Genomic DNA, 16,853 nt, shown 5'->3' with positions numbered 1-16,853 from the left:
AGAACCAGTGCTTTGTGAGTCTGCTCAGAACTGCACAGTTGAAGAGGTGCTGTAGGAAATAATTTTTAAAATGGGATTCCTTAAAATATGCTTCTTCTTTAGAAACAAAAGCAGCATACATTTTATAATGTATAAAGAAACATATCTGATTCTTGCTTAAAAACAAAGACCTCAAAACTGTATGCCTTGTACCTTATAAAAAAAAAGTCAAATGCAAAACATTGAGAAGCTGCAGTAGTTCAAAACAGGAGTACAGGAGACCCTGCACACTCAAACAGGTGTAGTGTAACAATCAAGAACAACAAAAGCATGCACCAATGAATTTTACAAAATTAAAGTGATCTTTTCTATTTAGCCACAGTATTGTGGGATTTTGCTGGAAGGACCAGACTAGTGCAGCTGCAACACCAGGGCTTTCTTTCTACACTTAGCACTATCCCAGGTCAAACATGAGCTTACATCAAAAGAAATACTTGCAGTAGTAAGTTGCACAGGTAACTGGAATGCTGTGAAATATTTAGGGTTGTCAATTTTGGTTGGACGTATTCCTGGCAATTTCATCACATGACATAATCTTTAATTAAAGATTAATCTTTAATTCCTGGAGACTCTAGGACATTCCTGGAGGGTTGGCAACCCCAGAAATATTACAAGTTTTTCCTGGGTGTGGATGTGAACTGTTTCATAAGTCTCCCATGTGTCTGAATTGTTTCTGTAAATGCTGAAGGTTTAATAGTACATGAGGCTTTATATTAAGGTGCGAGATGTTATTTCCATTTTTTATTGAGCCAAAACTTGCCTTAGCAGTACATCTGTTTGGCCATTACTTAGTTACAGCTCACTATTAAGCTGTTGGTTTCTGATGTTTGACATAATTAAACTCTTGTTTCTATGAGTTAATTCACAAACCTAAGCAATAACAGTCATCTGCATTTCCAATGCTTGTTTACAATGATTAAGAGCAACACAGGACCATAACAAAGTCCTGAAAGAAGCTGGTCCTAAGAATTATCATCACTTTTTCTTGTGAATTTATTAAAAGAAGTTAAATCAAAGAATATTTTAAAGGAGCTTGATGAGTGTTCATTGTGCAACCTTTCAAAGTAAAGAATATATATTTAAATCCAGGATCCTGCCTCTGGGAGTAGCCAGTAACTGACGCTTCTGGAGAAGGCAAAAACCAACAATGAAACTAGCCAAGGTAGCTACAGGAAATAGGGTTGGTCAAATTCTATTCTGCAAAGATATTATTTAGCAAACACAGTAAAATTAATTGCATAAAATCTGCTGATAAAGTTTTTCTTCTACTCACCCATCCTTAGCAGTAAGTTACTTTTTTAAAATATGCATAAAATAGAAAGTTGACTGACAATATGTTGGAAATTAAAGTACCAAACAATTAAATAACACAACTGTTATTTCTTTACAAGTGACAGAGGGTGTTGTGGCCCAGCAAATTTGCACCTGGCCTACCACATGCTGAGTAAATTTTCAAGCCCTGAATGTATATGAAGGAAAAACTCCATTCCAATTTCTGCAGGCCATCAATTTATACCATGAAGCCTGAAAATAGATTATTAGTATTTGTTATGTAAACTAACGTTAGTCATAAAATTATTCCACCTTTTAAAAAGCCAAAGATTCCTACTACTAAATGTTACAGGTGAAATGCACAGCGTATACCACAAAACATTTTTTGGTTTATTCCAGAAGGCTATCCAAACTAAGATTCTCTTCATAAAAATGGTCTCAATTCTCCAAACCCTTACCAGAAATCCCACTGAGTCACAGGAGTATGAACTACACAGACAGATAAGACTTTGGATAAAATGAGCCCCAAATTAATTTTCTATAAATGACCCAAAAAAGTATGCATACAATCAGATTAATGGCTAATTATTTCCCACTGCACACCTTGAATTTCTATGCACTATTCACTAATCTAGTTCCCACACAAGTCAATGGAAGTTTTGCTATTGGCTTAAATGGGAGCAGGACCTGGCTCTAACGACCCAATTCTACAAGGCCTTATGGACATGCTTAACTTTCTGTACTGTGAGTAGTCCCATTGAAGTCAATGGAATAATTTGTAAAATTAGCACAAGGACTGGGGCCTAAGCTCATAAATCAAACAAGTTTCTTTGTACTCTCCCATTTGGCTATATCCACATGCTGTCTCTTCTCTTAAGATTGTAGGATATTTGGAGCAGGGACTGTGTTTTTGTTCTGTGTTTGTACAGCATCTAGCCCAATAGGGTACTGGTCACGACTAGGTCTCCTAGGAGCTATCACAATACAAAGAATAAATAGTCTTAAAGGTTTGGCATACCACAGAGACCTCCATTCACTTCCAACCTCTATCCACAACTCATTACACTGTTTCTCTATCACTGGCACATCTCATTTTTACATGAGAAAAGTTAGGATTCATCTTCCCTTTCTTGTTCAGCAAAACAAAGTGTAGCTAATGGATTGTCTGAGTGACACTCCAATGAACCATTTTAAAGCATAATTTTCTTTATTTAGATAGAGATTTCTCATGGCTATATATTAAAAACAAAAGTAAGTGCATTACCTGTTATCACATTAATATCTGGGTATTGGTTTTCACAGAGAGTAACAGCCTTGCTATCCCTCTCAAACGCCTCTCGAAGCTCTTTCTTGACTGCTGCTGAACCACATAATCGGTACAGGCCTACAACCTAGAAGTGAAATCATGGCCACACTGTGACATATTACCCATTACAGAGCACTAAGTAGTGCTACTCAGATAACTGGCATGAAAAGAATGAGATGTTTTACAATGTCTTCAGTTAAGGATCAAAAAATGCTCACACCCAAAAACTTACTTAAGTAAAAAATGAAAGCATATGGCAAAATCTTTTGACATCAAACAGCAACATGTTATCAATAGTGTACAATGTCCACAGTCTGGCTTATAATAGTAAATAAATAATAATGTTCTCTACAATAGTGAAACTCAGTCTCTTATCAGTTTGTTTCTATGGATGCAGCTGATGTCCACAGCCACACATATTGAACTAATATGTCTTTGACAGAAAGTGATTTTTATTAAGGTATTGATTTATCATTGAGTCACTCAGGAAGAGCACAAAAAGGCTTCCATGTACCCACAACAGATGCTAGTAATGTTCTGTTTAAGAGTAAATGTTTTAATAAACTCTACCCAATAAAAATGTTTTTAGTGTTAAATATTAGTGTAAAGCAAACAACCCACTCCCCAAAAGACTATTCATTTTTACATTCCCCCTTCTCCCGCTGCCCACACACACAAACCCTTTTTATTGACAAGGAATGGGAACAATATCTTAATCAACTTCACTAATGTTTTATAATAATTTGTAACGGAGCACTAGAACAATAAGCTGTAATACAAAATAGAGAAAAATTATGAAGTCTTTGCATTAATCTAAGTGCTCTTTGCTGCTCACTTTCTAGTGGCTTCTTTAAAAAAGACAACAACTTCCACACTCATTTTCTTCTGTTGTGATACACAAACTAGAACTCTGATCACATTTACTCTTTATAAGCATTGATGAGTGGGTACAATCTCAATGAATAATGCAAAGTAGGTTGCAGTTTCACCTGCAACCCTCTTACCACTCTGCTTGTTCAGCTCACCGCTTTTGTGCTAGCGTAACTGTTTAATTCTTCTTTGAGTTTAAGCAGAAAATAATCTGAATTAGAAAGTCTGTCTTGGACTTTGTAAGGTAATTCTACAGATATTAGTCTATTGATGATTAATAGGACCTTCAGTAAACAAGCTTCATACCTGTGAAACATGGCCACGGATCATGCACATTAAGAAACAAGTATATGCTGTAAATCAATTTACAAAGAAATTATTTTGATTTTATTTTGTTAAGTGAGTAATTGAGTATTGACACACTTGTTTTCACAGCAATTAACTATATCATTACCAATATTTAAATTATATTTGATATCATATCCACTGGGGTATCAAGAGACAACAGATCTACTCTAGCATCAGGTAACCAAGAAACAAATTTGAGAAGTGTTAAGATATTATGCCAACATGTACATTGTTTCAAGTTACATCAACACTTTTATACAAACCAGGAGGTTATACTTCCTAAAGTAATCCAACACATTCAGGTACATAGGAACGGTATCTGTACATGATTATCATGCATTGAAGAGTGTATGGTGCATATACTTCTACACGCTCTAACTTGATACAGTTATTATTATTATTTTAAAAACAACTTTGTATTTTGGTAACCCCCATTCTCCATACACTTCTCAAACATTAAAGAACTAAACCTAAAACCACCTCTAAGAGTGAGAGAGTTATTTTGATCCCTATTTTACTGACTGGTAAACTGACTAGTTTGTCTAAGGCTACACAGTGAGTCATGAGCAGAGCAGAGACAAGAACCCAGGAGTCCTATATTATATATGACGGCTTATAGAAAGGGGCATTTGTTTGACCATAAGCTAATGGTCAAATAAGTTACCTGGATCCAAGGCCCACCGATGTAAATGAAGAGTTAAGAAATGAAGGCAATGGATGTTACATCCATATAACTGAAAGCAGAAATCGGCAATGTATTATGCAGATATCAGACAAACACTCAAACTATTAGCCATAAGGTTTCACTATCACAGCTTGTTAAATCATCCAGACACCAGTGACATTAGCAGAAACACAAACTTACATCCTGTGTAGTTGAGTAAGAAATACAAAAAGTTTCATGTATAGATAGTCAAATGTGAAATTAACAGGCACAGTATATTTAATGTTCTCAGTCTTGTTTGTTCAGGTTGAAAAATTACATTTCATGCTTAGAAGCACCAGGCACCTAAAGACAATTCAGATCCCAATTGTTCAATGATCAGTGATGTCTTGATTGCCCGATATAATCTGCATGACTAGGTGCTAACAAGCAAGTGCTGCGCTAAAATGGGAGTCTCATGATCAAAGTCAAAAATGGGAGTGGTGAAACCATTTGGCCCAGAACCATTCACCAAAAATGGCACAAATTTTAAAATGTAACAAACCAGGGGGTGTGGCTACTTCTGAATTGCAGGGTTCATCAAACAGAAGGGCACACCTTGAATGAAAGTGGGTCAGAGGCTCCCAGGCCACACACATGTTAACGGAGCACTGTGAAAGTTGTTCTGCTAACTTCAATTAAATTGGCCACAGGAGATGTCTGCCATGAGAACTGTGCACCTTCCTTATTTTAGAATTTTTTTCCACTGTCTACAATTGGAAGTGTTACTGGAAGATGAAGATATCATGCTCCTTTTAACACATCTTTCAACCACTGGACTTATCAACCATAAACTATACAAGATGAACAAAAGACACTGCTCGACACTACTAGATTGCAGAGTTTATCTTACAATTTTGGGGTCCCCCCGTGAAGGCAGGAAGACAGAAGTGGGAAAGAAAGAAAAAGAAAGGGGGGGTGGGGTGGGGTGGAGGAAGACGAAGAGTTCTGTTTTCTTTTTGTCTGACTGCCAGAGGGGTAGATCAGACTTGGCCCAAGAATATTTTAGTCTGTTTGGGGGCTGCCTAAGCAGTAGCTTGTGCTTAAAGGCAGACGTGTTATGCATAGCAGCATAAATAAAGGAAAGGCTAAGGGACAAATCAGAGTTGATCTTTCATATTTTGGCTTGTGAATGCATTTGCTAAACTGAAGTTTTGCCAGGATGGTAGCAAATAGCTTTATTTTAGATGGCACAATGCCTGAATTGTGGGTGTTTAGGAATTTTACATTATATCTTTTCAACACGCATGCAGCAGAAATGGTCTTATGGAATGAGCCATTGGCTCGAAGTTAGGAAGTAGGGAATCCTAACCCCAATGCTGCCTTAACTGAGGAGTTACTCCAAGTGCCACAATCTATTGTTTTAGTTATGTTTCCATTGTCCGAACACACCACTGGCATTAAGTACAGGCCTCCCTTATGAAGAAACTGAAAACGCTGGGTTCACCCAGCCTCACTGTTCCTCACCACGTTACAATAAACAAGGGGAAAAACTTGCACACTGACAGCAATAAAGTGATGAGACCAATAAGAGGATAAGCAAAGGAAAAAAAGACACACTGTGGGAAACATACTTACTGTATTCCCTTGCTCGCTGCTCAAATTCTAAACATAACAGTGCAAAAAGAAATTCAGCCACATGGTATAGGAGAATTTGTTTAAAGAGTTTACAGTACCTGGCAGCCTCTCTTTTCAATCTCCACAATACATTTCTGCATCAGAAGCGGTACCATCAAGCCCACATTTTCCTTCTCAACAACTTTTCGAGCATCTACTCCAAATATCACTGGCTCTCGATCTGCAACTAGACCATTAAGAGAATTCTCCCATTGTTCTATGAGAGTCAGTTTGACATAAATAAGCCCTCTGGGCTCCAGTTTGACAGCCAGCTGATGCGCCTTTGTCACTCGAAAAAGAGTGGGGAGAACCACTGTTCCATGACAGCAAACACGATTTTTCCGTGGGGTAGGCTCCCAGCTGAAGACCACTAGTTTTAAGTGCTGGGCATTTTCAATTTCTATGTTGAAAGTGTGGTCCATATCTAAAAAAGTCGTTCTGCATGTAAGCAAGGCTGTTCTTGCTTTGTTTACTGAATCTACCTGAATTGCACAAAAGACATCTTTTGAGTCCATCCGTGGTGGTTTCAAATCTTCAGCACCATAGAAGTGAATACTCATGAGTCCAGATATGTATTGGGAACATTTGGGTTGATCAGAAAAGCTGTAATGTCTAAAAGCATCAATGTCTATTTCAGTTTTATTGTTGTTACTTGGAAGAGTCTCTTTTCCTTTCCCAAACCTGCTTACAGAACTGTGTTTACTCGATTTTGCTATAAGTTCAGGAGAGTCTCCATCACTGAGATAACCACCTTTACTGGAGGATTTGGAACTCCCAGTGCTTTTCTTTTTGTAGCCGTGTTGTGATGATACACTACTGTCAAGATGGTACCGACTTATAACATTCCTGCTAGCAGCTGTTGTTGCATTTCCAGAAGATGGCAAAGATGTGGTATGGCTTGTATCCTGACAGTCACCTTTCAGCAAGGAAGTAAGATTATCTGAATTATTAGAGCTTGAGGTTCCTTTGATGCTCAGCTTCCTGCTGAGTTCTGGCAATTTTTTCATTTTCATTGAAAGCTTTCTCACAGTTCTAGGAGATTTTATCTTGTCAGGGAAAGGCCAATTAATTGATCCTCCTTTTTTCAAAGGATTAGGACTTGGAGGAGAAATTTCTGTCGCTCCTGCCTCAGCCTTATTTGCAGGTACAATTCCAGATCCTTTAAAAGAAAAAAACAAAATAAAATAGGAATGCGTTTTTAAAGCTGCCCATTAACAGCAGTTAGCAGCAACAATAATTTGTGAACTATGGAAGAAGTTAGTTTGTCAGTACTCAAATATGGGATCTACTCAGACAAATATTGTGCATCACTTAGACAAACATAAGCATGTCTGCACTTTGCTGACTTTTTCAGCCAAAAGTTGGCAGAGGACAGTCAGAAGCTTGAATCTTCCCGTTCTATTGAGGCTTTGCCTAACAAAATGGAATTGATGCAAACTACATATAAACAATTCACTCATCGCACCTACCTGTGTAGTACTCCATCTGTTGGTATAATGTGTCCTCACACAAGCGGACCTAACTGCTTCACCAGGGTACAGATGCCAGGTAGCCATGAGTTTAGATGGGAAGAGTGTGGAACACTACAGAGACTCTCTCCTCTGAATACTGCCACTGCCCTTAGACTACGCAGGAGAGCATACAGCCTGCAGTGTTCGGCAATTAAGGACTACAGAGGAATCCTGTGCATGCATCTTTCTTCTTATTCTCATAAGAACCCTGCCTCTGTCACTGCAGCTCAGAACCCTGTTCCGTTGTCTCCCCCTCCCTCTCAGTATCAGAACACTATTCCACTACAGGCAAATGGTCTTAAGTACACCTTTCTCCCACCACACCTTGGCAGCTACCCTGTTCCCCTCACTCTGCAATGACAAGGAGGAGATTTAATGCACATAAGAACAGCCATACTGGGTCAGACCAATGGTCCATTTAGCCCAGTATTCTTTCTTCCAACAATGGCCAGTGCCAGGTGGCTCCAGTGGGAATTAAGAGAACAGGGGATTGAGTAATCCATCTGCTCACCCACTCCCAACTTCTGGCAAACAGAGGTGAGGGACTCTCAGAGCATGGCATTGCATCCCTGAACATCTGGGCTAATAGCCAGTGATAGACCTATCCTCCATGAACTTATCTAGTTCTTTTCTGAACCCTGTTACAGTTTTGGTCTTCATAAGATCCCTAGCAAAGAGTTCCACAGACTGACTGTGCATTTTGTAAAGAAGTACTTCCTTTTTTGTTTTAAACCTGCTGCCTATTAATTTAATTGAGTGCCCCCTAGTTCTTGTGTTATGTGAAGGCATAAATCATATTTCCTTATTCACTTTCTCCACACCAGTCAAGATTTTATAGACCTCTATCATATCCTCTCTTAGTGTTCCATTATCCAAGCTAAAAAGTCCCAGTCTTTTTAATCTTTCCTCCTACAGAAGCTGTTCCATACCCCTAATCATTTTTGTTGCCCTTCTCTGTACCTTTTCCAATTCCATAATCTTTATTCAGATTGGGGAACCAGATCTGCACTCAGTATTCAACATGTGGGCATACCATGGATTTATATAGAAGCATTATGATATTCTTTTTCATATTTCTCCCTTCCTTAATGGTTCCCAACATTATGTAAGCTTTTTTGACTGCTGCTGCACATTGAGTTTATGTTTTCAGAGAACTATCCACAATGATCCCAAGATCTCTTTCTTGAGTGGTAACAGTTAATTTAGACCCCATCATTTTGTATGTATAGTTGGGATTATGTTTTTCAGTGTCCATTACTTAGCTTTTATCAACATTGAATTTTATCTGCCATTTTGTTGCCTTGTCACCCAATTTAGTGAGATTCCTTTGTAACTCTTGACAGTTAGCTTTGGATTTAACTATCTGGAATAATTCTGTATCATCTGCAAATTTTGCCACCTCACTGTTTACTCCCATTTCCAGATCCTTTATGAATATGTTGAACAGCACTGGTCCCAGTACCAACCCCTGAGGGACGCTACTATTTACCTCTTTTTATTCTGAAAATTGACCATTTATTCCTACTCTTTGTTTCCTATCTGTTAACCAGTTACTGATCGAGGAGGGGACCTTCCCTCTTATCCCATGACTGCTAACTTTGATTAAGAGCCTTTGGTGAGGGACCATGTCAAAGGCTGTCTGAAAGTCCTAGTACACTATATCCACTGGATCACTCTTGTCCACATGTTAGTTGACACTCAAAGAATTCTAAGATTGGTGAGGCATGATTTCCCTTTACAAAAGCCATGTTGACTCTTCCCCAGCAAATGATGTTCACCTATGTCACTGGTAATTCTGTTTTTTACCAGTTTCAACCACTTTGCCTGGTACTGAAGTTGGGCTTACTGGCCTGAAATTGCCAGGATCACCTCTGGAGCTTTTTTAAAAAATTGGTGTCACATCAGCTTCTGTACCAGATAACTGGAGGATAGCTCATTTAAATGATAGGTTACATACCACAGTTAGTAGTTCTGCAATTTTCATATTTGAGCACCTTCAGAAATCTTGGATGAATACCATCTGGTCCTGGTGACTTATTACAGTTTAATTTATCAATTTGTCCAAAACCTCCTCTAATGACACCTCAATCTGGGACAGTTCCTCAGATTTGTCACCTAAAAAGAATGGCTCATGCAAAGATTTCATTTAGTTTCTCCACAACAGCCTTGTCTTCTTTGAGTGCTCATTTAGCACCTCGATCACTGATTGTTTAGCAGACCTCCTGCTTCTGATGTACTTAAACATTTTTTTGCTGTTAGTTTTTGAGTCTTTGGATAGTTGCTCTTCAAATTCTTTTTTGGCCTGCCTAATTATACTTTTGCATTTGACTTGCAAGAGTTTATACTCCTTTCTATTTTCTTCAGTAGGATTTAACATTCAATTTTTAAAGGATGCCTTTTTGCCTCTATTTGCTTCTTTTACTTCGTTGTTTAGCCATGACGGCACTTTTTTGGTCCTGTTACTATGTTTTTTAATATGGGATATACATTTAATTTGAGACTCTACTGGGGTGTTTTTAAAAAGTTTACATGTAGCTTGCAGGCATTTCACTTTTGAGACTGTACCGTTTAATTTCTGTTTAACTAGCTTCCTCATTTTTGTGCAGTTCCCCTTTCTGAAGTTAACTACTACTTTGGTGGGCTTCTTTTGTGTTCCCCGCGCCCCAGGGATGTTTAATTTAATTATATTTTTGTTGCTATTACCTAGCAACTCAGCTATATTCACCTCTTGGACCAGATCCTGTGCTCCACTTAGGACTAAAATCAAGAATTGCCTTTCCTCTTGGGGGTTCCAGGACTAACGGCACCAAGATGCAGTCATTTATGGTGTCACGAAACCTTATCTCTGCATCCCCTTCTGAGGTGACATGTATCCAGCCAATATGGGGACAGTTGAAATCTCCCATTATTATTGGGTTTACTATTTTTACAGCCTCTCAGGTTTCATTCCTCCCAAGAGTCCCAAATTGTCCTGCCTTTTAGCTGCCAAAAACACTTTCCTCTTTCTTGGCACAAAGCTCCCAAAACAGGCTTGGAAGTTAGCCAGTTCCCAGGTGACCTTCACCTGTGAAATAGCTAGTTTCCCAAGGCTTAAACAAGTCACACCAACTCACACTGTTGAAGAATAAAAGCCTTCCATCACGTTAACAGTGGAAGGAGGCTGATAATGAACGCTAGCAGGCATACACCAGAAAGGAGTCATGTAATTTTCTGTGCTGAGTGCACACATTTGCGCACAAGCTCTTCGCCCTGTGACAGAAATCAGGACATTCAAGGGAACTCCAGTCTCAAAGACAGTGGATCTGATTTTCTTCTCATTTCCACCAGTGTCAACCAGGAGTAATCCCACTGAAGCTAACAGAGTTACATCAGGGTAAAATTAGGGCACACATTAGAGGGGAACTGGGCCCAGTAATTCCAAGCTGATCAGTAGGAGTGAGGTCATAGTGCTTATTGACAGTCTCTTCATTTTGAGTCATCTTTTTCTCCCTTCTGATATTTATGTTCCTCCTTGGTAGCAGTTACTACCATATTCATTCTGCAGTTTGGACAACATAGCTGTCACCACCGAGAATTTAAGACTACTTCACAAAAGATCACTAGCTATGGGCAACCAGAAAGACTGTACAAAGTGCACCTTCCTCCCATCCCATCCCAACAGGAACAGGTCAGAATACTAAAAAAAAAAAAAAAAAAAAAAAAATCCCCAAACTTCTATTTTCTACAACCACAAAAACAGGAAAGTTTTGATTATCAATTTTGGTAATAAAATGCATGCTGATCCATATAAAATTAGATGTTACATAGCTTCTGTGCATACTGAGCCTCTTTAATATACTTACTTTTCTAGTTGGCATATTGGTCATAACCATTGACAAAACTTCAAGCATAAATTACAAACCTTTGCTAATACAGGACTGGGAGAATCTGCAAATCGGCAAGCGTTGCTTACGAAGGATACTCAGTACGTCACACTGTCACATTTAATAAGATGTCTGCACCTATTAGATTTTTAAAATGCTTTTAGCTTTAATTCATAGCATTTCACATAAGCAAATGACTGTACAGTCATTAATTGATCTTCACAATTCCCCTTGGCTAACCTGATTTAGTTTTAATCATTTACAAGGTTAGTTTACTTTATGCACTTCACTCAGCTTGAACTGTGAAATCATATAAGCTAACTTCACTATTTTATTAAAACCTTATTTTTAATTTGTTTTTGCAGATGTTACAAAAATCTAACTTTTGGGGACTAACCTGAGTATCATTTTGATAATTTTTACAGATACAATTTCTTTTTTTGTTTGTTTTTTTTACAAAAAGGTTCCTGATAGTAAAAAAAAAAAAAAAAAAAAATCCAGTTGTGAAAAATAGTGCACAAGATCCGTTTTCCGGCAGAATACATGAAATTTCTTGTTTCCTCAGTTGCTGTGTCCCATCAAAGTAGTTTCCTTACAGGGAAAGGACTTTTTCTAGCACGCCTGCTGTGTTCTTCTGGCAAGCAGCTAGTAAGAAATGTGGCGTTTGATAAAACTGGACAAAGCCTTCCCTTGTACTGCAAATCACAGCACAGTCCCACTGGTGGGCTGGCCTGAAGCCTTCTATAGTAATCAGTACCATGCTTTAGCCTGCTAACATTAATCTTCCCTTCCTGTCAGAAGTCTCTGGCATCGGCTTAGAAAAGCAAGCCAACGTATTAAACTTCTCTCAGTTTCATTAGAACTGAAGAGTCAATCTAACGTTCTGACTTTCATGTGTCCAACTTCTGCTGTATTCAGCACTGAACAGTTAAAATGAAATATGTGGCTGAGTGAAACTTTAACAGTCAACTATTATGCAGGCCAGTATTTCAACGAGTATTAAAGCCATATGTTTTTCCAGTAAAGCCAGAAAGTTGCTAAGGTATGCATGTGATTTTCAAAACAGTGTACTAAACAGCTTTTTACAATCTGCAAAATGTAACCTTACTATAGTCTAAATCTAACCAATTTTTACTCTGCAATACAGTTCTCTCAATATGGCTTTCATATAATATTGCTAAAGGAAATAAACTGCTTTTGGTTACCTATAGTATGACAAATCATAGAATGTTGTTGTGTGAACCCAATCCTAATTTCCTACTACCACCCAATCAGAATCTTATGATCATGTCTGTTACACTTGAAAAATATTGGGCAGGAAGGATGGCAGGAGGAAATGATATCTACAAGGCACCTGCTGTTTAAATGACTACCAAAGCATCACCATGAAAAAAAACAAAATGCTTTGTAATTTACTGCCCGACACAACAGACTACAAAAGTTCAAACTTACGGAAAAAAACCCAATTAAGTTAAAATAATGAAATTGAAAGCCATTACTTACATTTTCCACAAAAATCAGCTTTATACACTTTTTTTTGGCTTTATAAGCATGTGGGAGAGAAAAAAAGATGTTTTTTGCAGAACAACTCAATTCAGAGATTTATAGTTTTATATTAGATGGGTTGCAAGTTTTCCTGGAAGGACACTATATTGAACAAAAACGACTTGGCATTGTACATGATTACCTCAGTGAGTCATTTACTGAGTCTGATTAACAAAGCAAATTTTTAGGTTTGTGCAATAATGCAATTGAATGAAGTTATAAAGTCTTTTTCATAACTGAAAAGAGGCAAGTAGCCAATGGCAATTGCAGTACTTCATAAATTCAGATACTTTTCATCTCAGCTTTTTATTCAGAATCAGTGTCCATCCAGTCCTGCAGGTTAGTCCTAATGAAATTAACATCTACATAAGGGAATAAGTTAACTCACTTTAACCTGGAGAAGAGAGCTCTTCTCCAGGTTCTGGAAGCTCGAAAGCTTTTCTCTTTCACCAACAGAAGCTGGTCCAATAAAAGATATTACCTCAGCCACCTTGTCTTTCTATATAAATCTCTGTCAAACTGATTGCCAACAAGTTATTTTATTTTAAAGGCATAATATTTGATTGCCCTGACTTACATGTAAGTTTTCCCTCCATTTTCAGAAGTTTTAAAGGTTTAACATTTGCTTTAATATTTACCAGAAAAAATTGTAATTTTTTATAAGGAATGAGTTAAGGTGAATGGATAACTGGCCAACAGTCTGTTACAATTTTAAAACAAACACCCAAGTATGTAACTCCAATGAAAACCTGAAACTACTACTGAACTAAAACTGCTGTTCCGTACAACCTTTTCCTATAGTTTTCCAGGAATACTTATCTTAGCAGGCATGATACATATCATTCTGGAAACATCTGTTTCAGTTCATGTAAAGCTTTGTGGTACAAACACTGCAGTTAAAACCATACCATTCTGGTTTTTTTTTTTTAAAAAAAAGACATCTTTTCAGTGGCTTCTAACATATTTTTCCTTTACATCTAGATTTCTCTTGCTTTTTCTCAGCCCACTGATGAACTTTGGAATGTTTATAAGCAAACCAAAACAAAAACATCCACATACAACTCTGGTGCAAGATATCCAAGCTAGGGGGGGAAAAAAAACCCACACACTATCCTTTTAAGTCATAAGTCACACAAAAAAGCTGGGCCAGATCCTCTACTCTTGTAAGTGGCATAGCTCCACTGAAGTTAATAGGACTGCACTGATTTACACAAGCTGAAGATTTGGCCCATTAAGTCTTTTTGTGCTCAGACAGCTCCAAACCTGTTTCGCTGTAAAAAAGTAGAATTATAAACAGTCTGTAATGAAGAATGTGTGCTTCCCCAAATTTACACAACATTGGTTAAGAAATAAGAAAATTATCATTTCCACCCACTTTGGCAAAACGAAAAGGAGACCAAAGGGAAAAACACCCAAATCCCATTATTATTTTTAAAAGGAAGTGATCCTTAAATATTTGCAAATAAATGGAAAATTATTCCTTCTTTACACCTAGGGACTAAATTCCGCCCCCCCCCCCCCATGACAACTACCATTTTTCGATCAGATCTAGCTAAAAGTTCTGGGCTCACTTCCTGCTGAAGACCCAAAGTGTGGGAGTAGAGAGGTTGTTACAGGTTTAAAAATCTCCACCTGCTGCTTTTATTAAGAGTTAAAAACCTTTCCTGAAAGAGAGGAGACATGGTGGTCTGATAGCAACGAGGCTGTGATAAACCCTTCCACTCAGCAATCCTAGCTACCCGCTGCCCCAATAGACTAAGAGGGAATTATTTTAAGTAGCCCATAATTAAAGAGGTGATGACTAGAGCCTCCAGAGGCACATAATGCAAGTAAACCAGCTGAACTGCCTGCTCTTCCATTACAATAATGATTTTGCTGAGCACCATGCAGCTTAAGTAATATTTCACTAGAGGAAGAAACAGTTGTATAATCGCGATTTAACTCACTGGCCAAACTTGAACATTCAAAATCTACAAAACTAGGATGAGTTTGCTGCCTATTTTTCATATGTTAATGCTTCTCCAGCTCTGATACACCAGTCTGGAACATCTGGATCAGTCACTTTCCTCATATAAGTTATAAGCACGCCCTTTTGACCCCACCCTGTCTCATGACAGACCCAGTTCTTGTTGTTCCTTTCACAGTGCAAGACGCAAAAGCAGTTCCTGCTCCTTTGTGACAGCCAGGTCATAAAAAGAGTTATTTTGCACAAATCACAATCCAAAAAATCTATAGCTACTTCAATCTGAGCTGCTGGGTCTATTTGCCTCTTCTGCCTGTAAGGCTGAGCTGTCAAGTGATGCCTCACATACACATATGACTGGGCCCTCAACCTTCAGAAGCTCTGACAAACCTGCTTCAAGTACACAGAAGAGATAGGAAGTCCTCTTCCATCTGTAATTTATTGGAAGGAGGTTAACACTTTCTTCACAAGTCACTTGCAGGTTTAAACTAGTGCATATGTGAATTCTCTGTAATTTAAAGTCTTTAAACCATCATTTTAGGACTTCAGTAACTCAGCTGGAGGTTAGGGGTCTATTACAGGAGTGGGTGGGTGAGGTTCTGTGGCCTGCAAGGTGCAGGAGATCAGACTAGATGATCATGATGGTCCCTTCTGATCTTGAAGTCCAGCTTCCTCTGTTCTGCCTAATTTGGCTTCTCTCCTTTTGTTCTAGCACCACCCAAGTAAAAGAGGACCGTATACAGTCCCATTTCAACTACCTTAATTTTCAGGGAGCTCTGGGGACAGAGTGAAGCTTATCACATCAAGATTGATGGTGTCCTAGCAATAAAGAGCACTAGGACCTTTCTACAGCATCCCAGGCTATCCTGATATTACAGTCACTACCCACAACCCTACCCACTAGGATTTTACATTGAGTCAGCTATCTTGGTATAAACACATACCCTTTTAAAAAAAAAAAAAAAAAAAAAAAAGGAGTGAAGATGTTGCCAAAGTCATAATCAGTGACTGACCCAGAAGTTTAACCATACTGTTATAACAGAGACGGAGAATAGGAAAACGTATCTGTGCCTTACCTGAAAATTTAATTTCTTTGAGTAATGAGGCCCACATGACATTGGATCTCCACTGTATGCAGCCTTGGAGCCAGACCAAAACCTACCAAATCAGTGGCAGGCTAGGTGAGGCTCCTCCTCTGCCAGTTGAGAGACTTCCATAGCCCTAGGCAAACTAACAAAATGCATGGTAAGGAAAATTAAGCATTCAGACTAAACACGACAATTCATTGTATAAGAAGCTGAGTGCCAATGAATAATCCCATCTCTTTCCCCAATTAACAGCCAAAGGGGGGATGGATCTGTGGACCTCATTGCTCCAAAAAAGGAGATTTTCAGATAAGGGATACATTTTCCTATTCTTATTCGTAATGAGGTCCACAGATCCATGACATTGGAATTTGCATAGCAGAGTCCACTATGTGCGTGTACGTGGGGACTTTATACAGTCATATGCAGATGGAAAAGGGGGTAACCCTTTCTTAATAGTTACTTGGATACTACAGTGAGGAGCACCCATGTACTGAAGGCAGCATCAGATAATGACAGCATGTCCAGCGTGTAGAATTTGGAGAAGGTGTGAACAGATGACCAGGTGGCTGCTTTCCTCTTTTGCTTGTAGGAAATCTTTCTGCCCATGAAGCTGCCTCAGCTTTTCTGCTATTAGAAGTTGGAGTAACTTTTTTTTTTTAAATATATATTATATTTAGGGCCCTACCAAATTCACAGTCCATTTTGGTTAATTTCACAGTCATAGGATT

The 16,853-nt window shown here is 38.3% G+C and overlaps 1 protein-coding gene across 2 annotated transcripts in view; it reads right to left on the bottom strand.

Annotated features, from left to right (window-relative positions):
• SYDE2 (synapse defective Rho GTPase homolog 2) overlaps positions 1-16,853 on the bottom strand; it is a 52,587-nt gene that overhangs the window by 18,183 nt on the left and 17,551 nt on the right. For both annotated transcript variants that reach the window (XM_073357195.1, XM_073357194.1), the window contains 2 exons: positions 6,215-7,314; positions 2,576-2,702 (listed from right to left, as the gene is read on the bottom strand). In XM_073357195.1, coding sequence (XP_073213296.1) covers positions 2,576-2,702; positions 6,215-7,314 — 1,227 coding nt within the window. The remainder of the gene's footprint in view (positions 1-2,575; positions 2,703-6,214; positions 7,315-16,853) is intronic.

The sequence above is a fragment of the Lepidochelys kempii genome, chromosome 8 (genome assembly GCF_965140265.1).
Source record: "Lepidochelys kempii isolate rLepKem1 chromosome 8, rLepKem1.hap2, whole genome shotgun sequence".
NCBI lineage: Eukaryota > Metazoa > Chordata > Testudines > Cheloniidae > Lepidochelys > Lepidochelys kempii.
The sequence above is the reverse complement of the archived record's forward strand: the minus strand, read 5'-3'. Positions and strand labels throughout refer to the sequence as shown.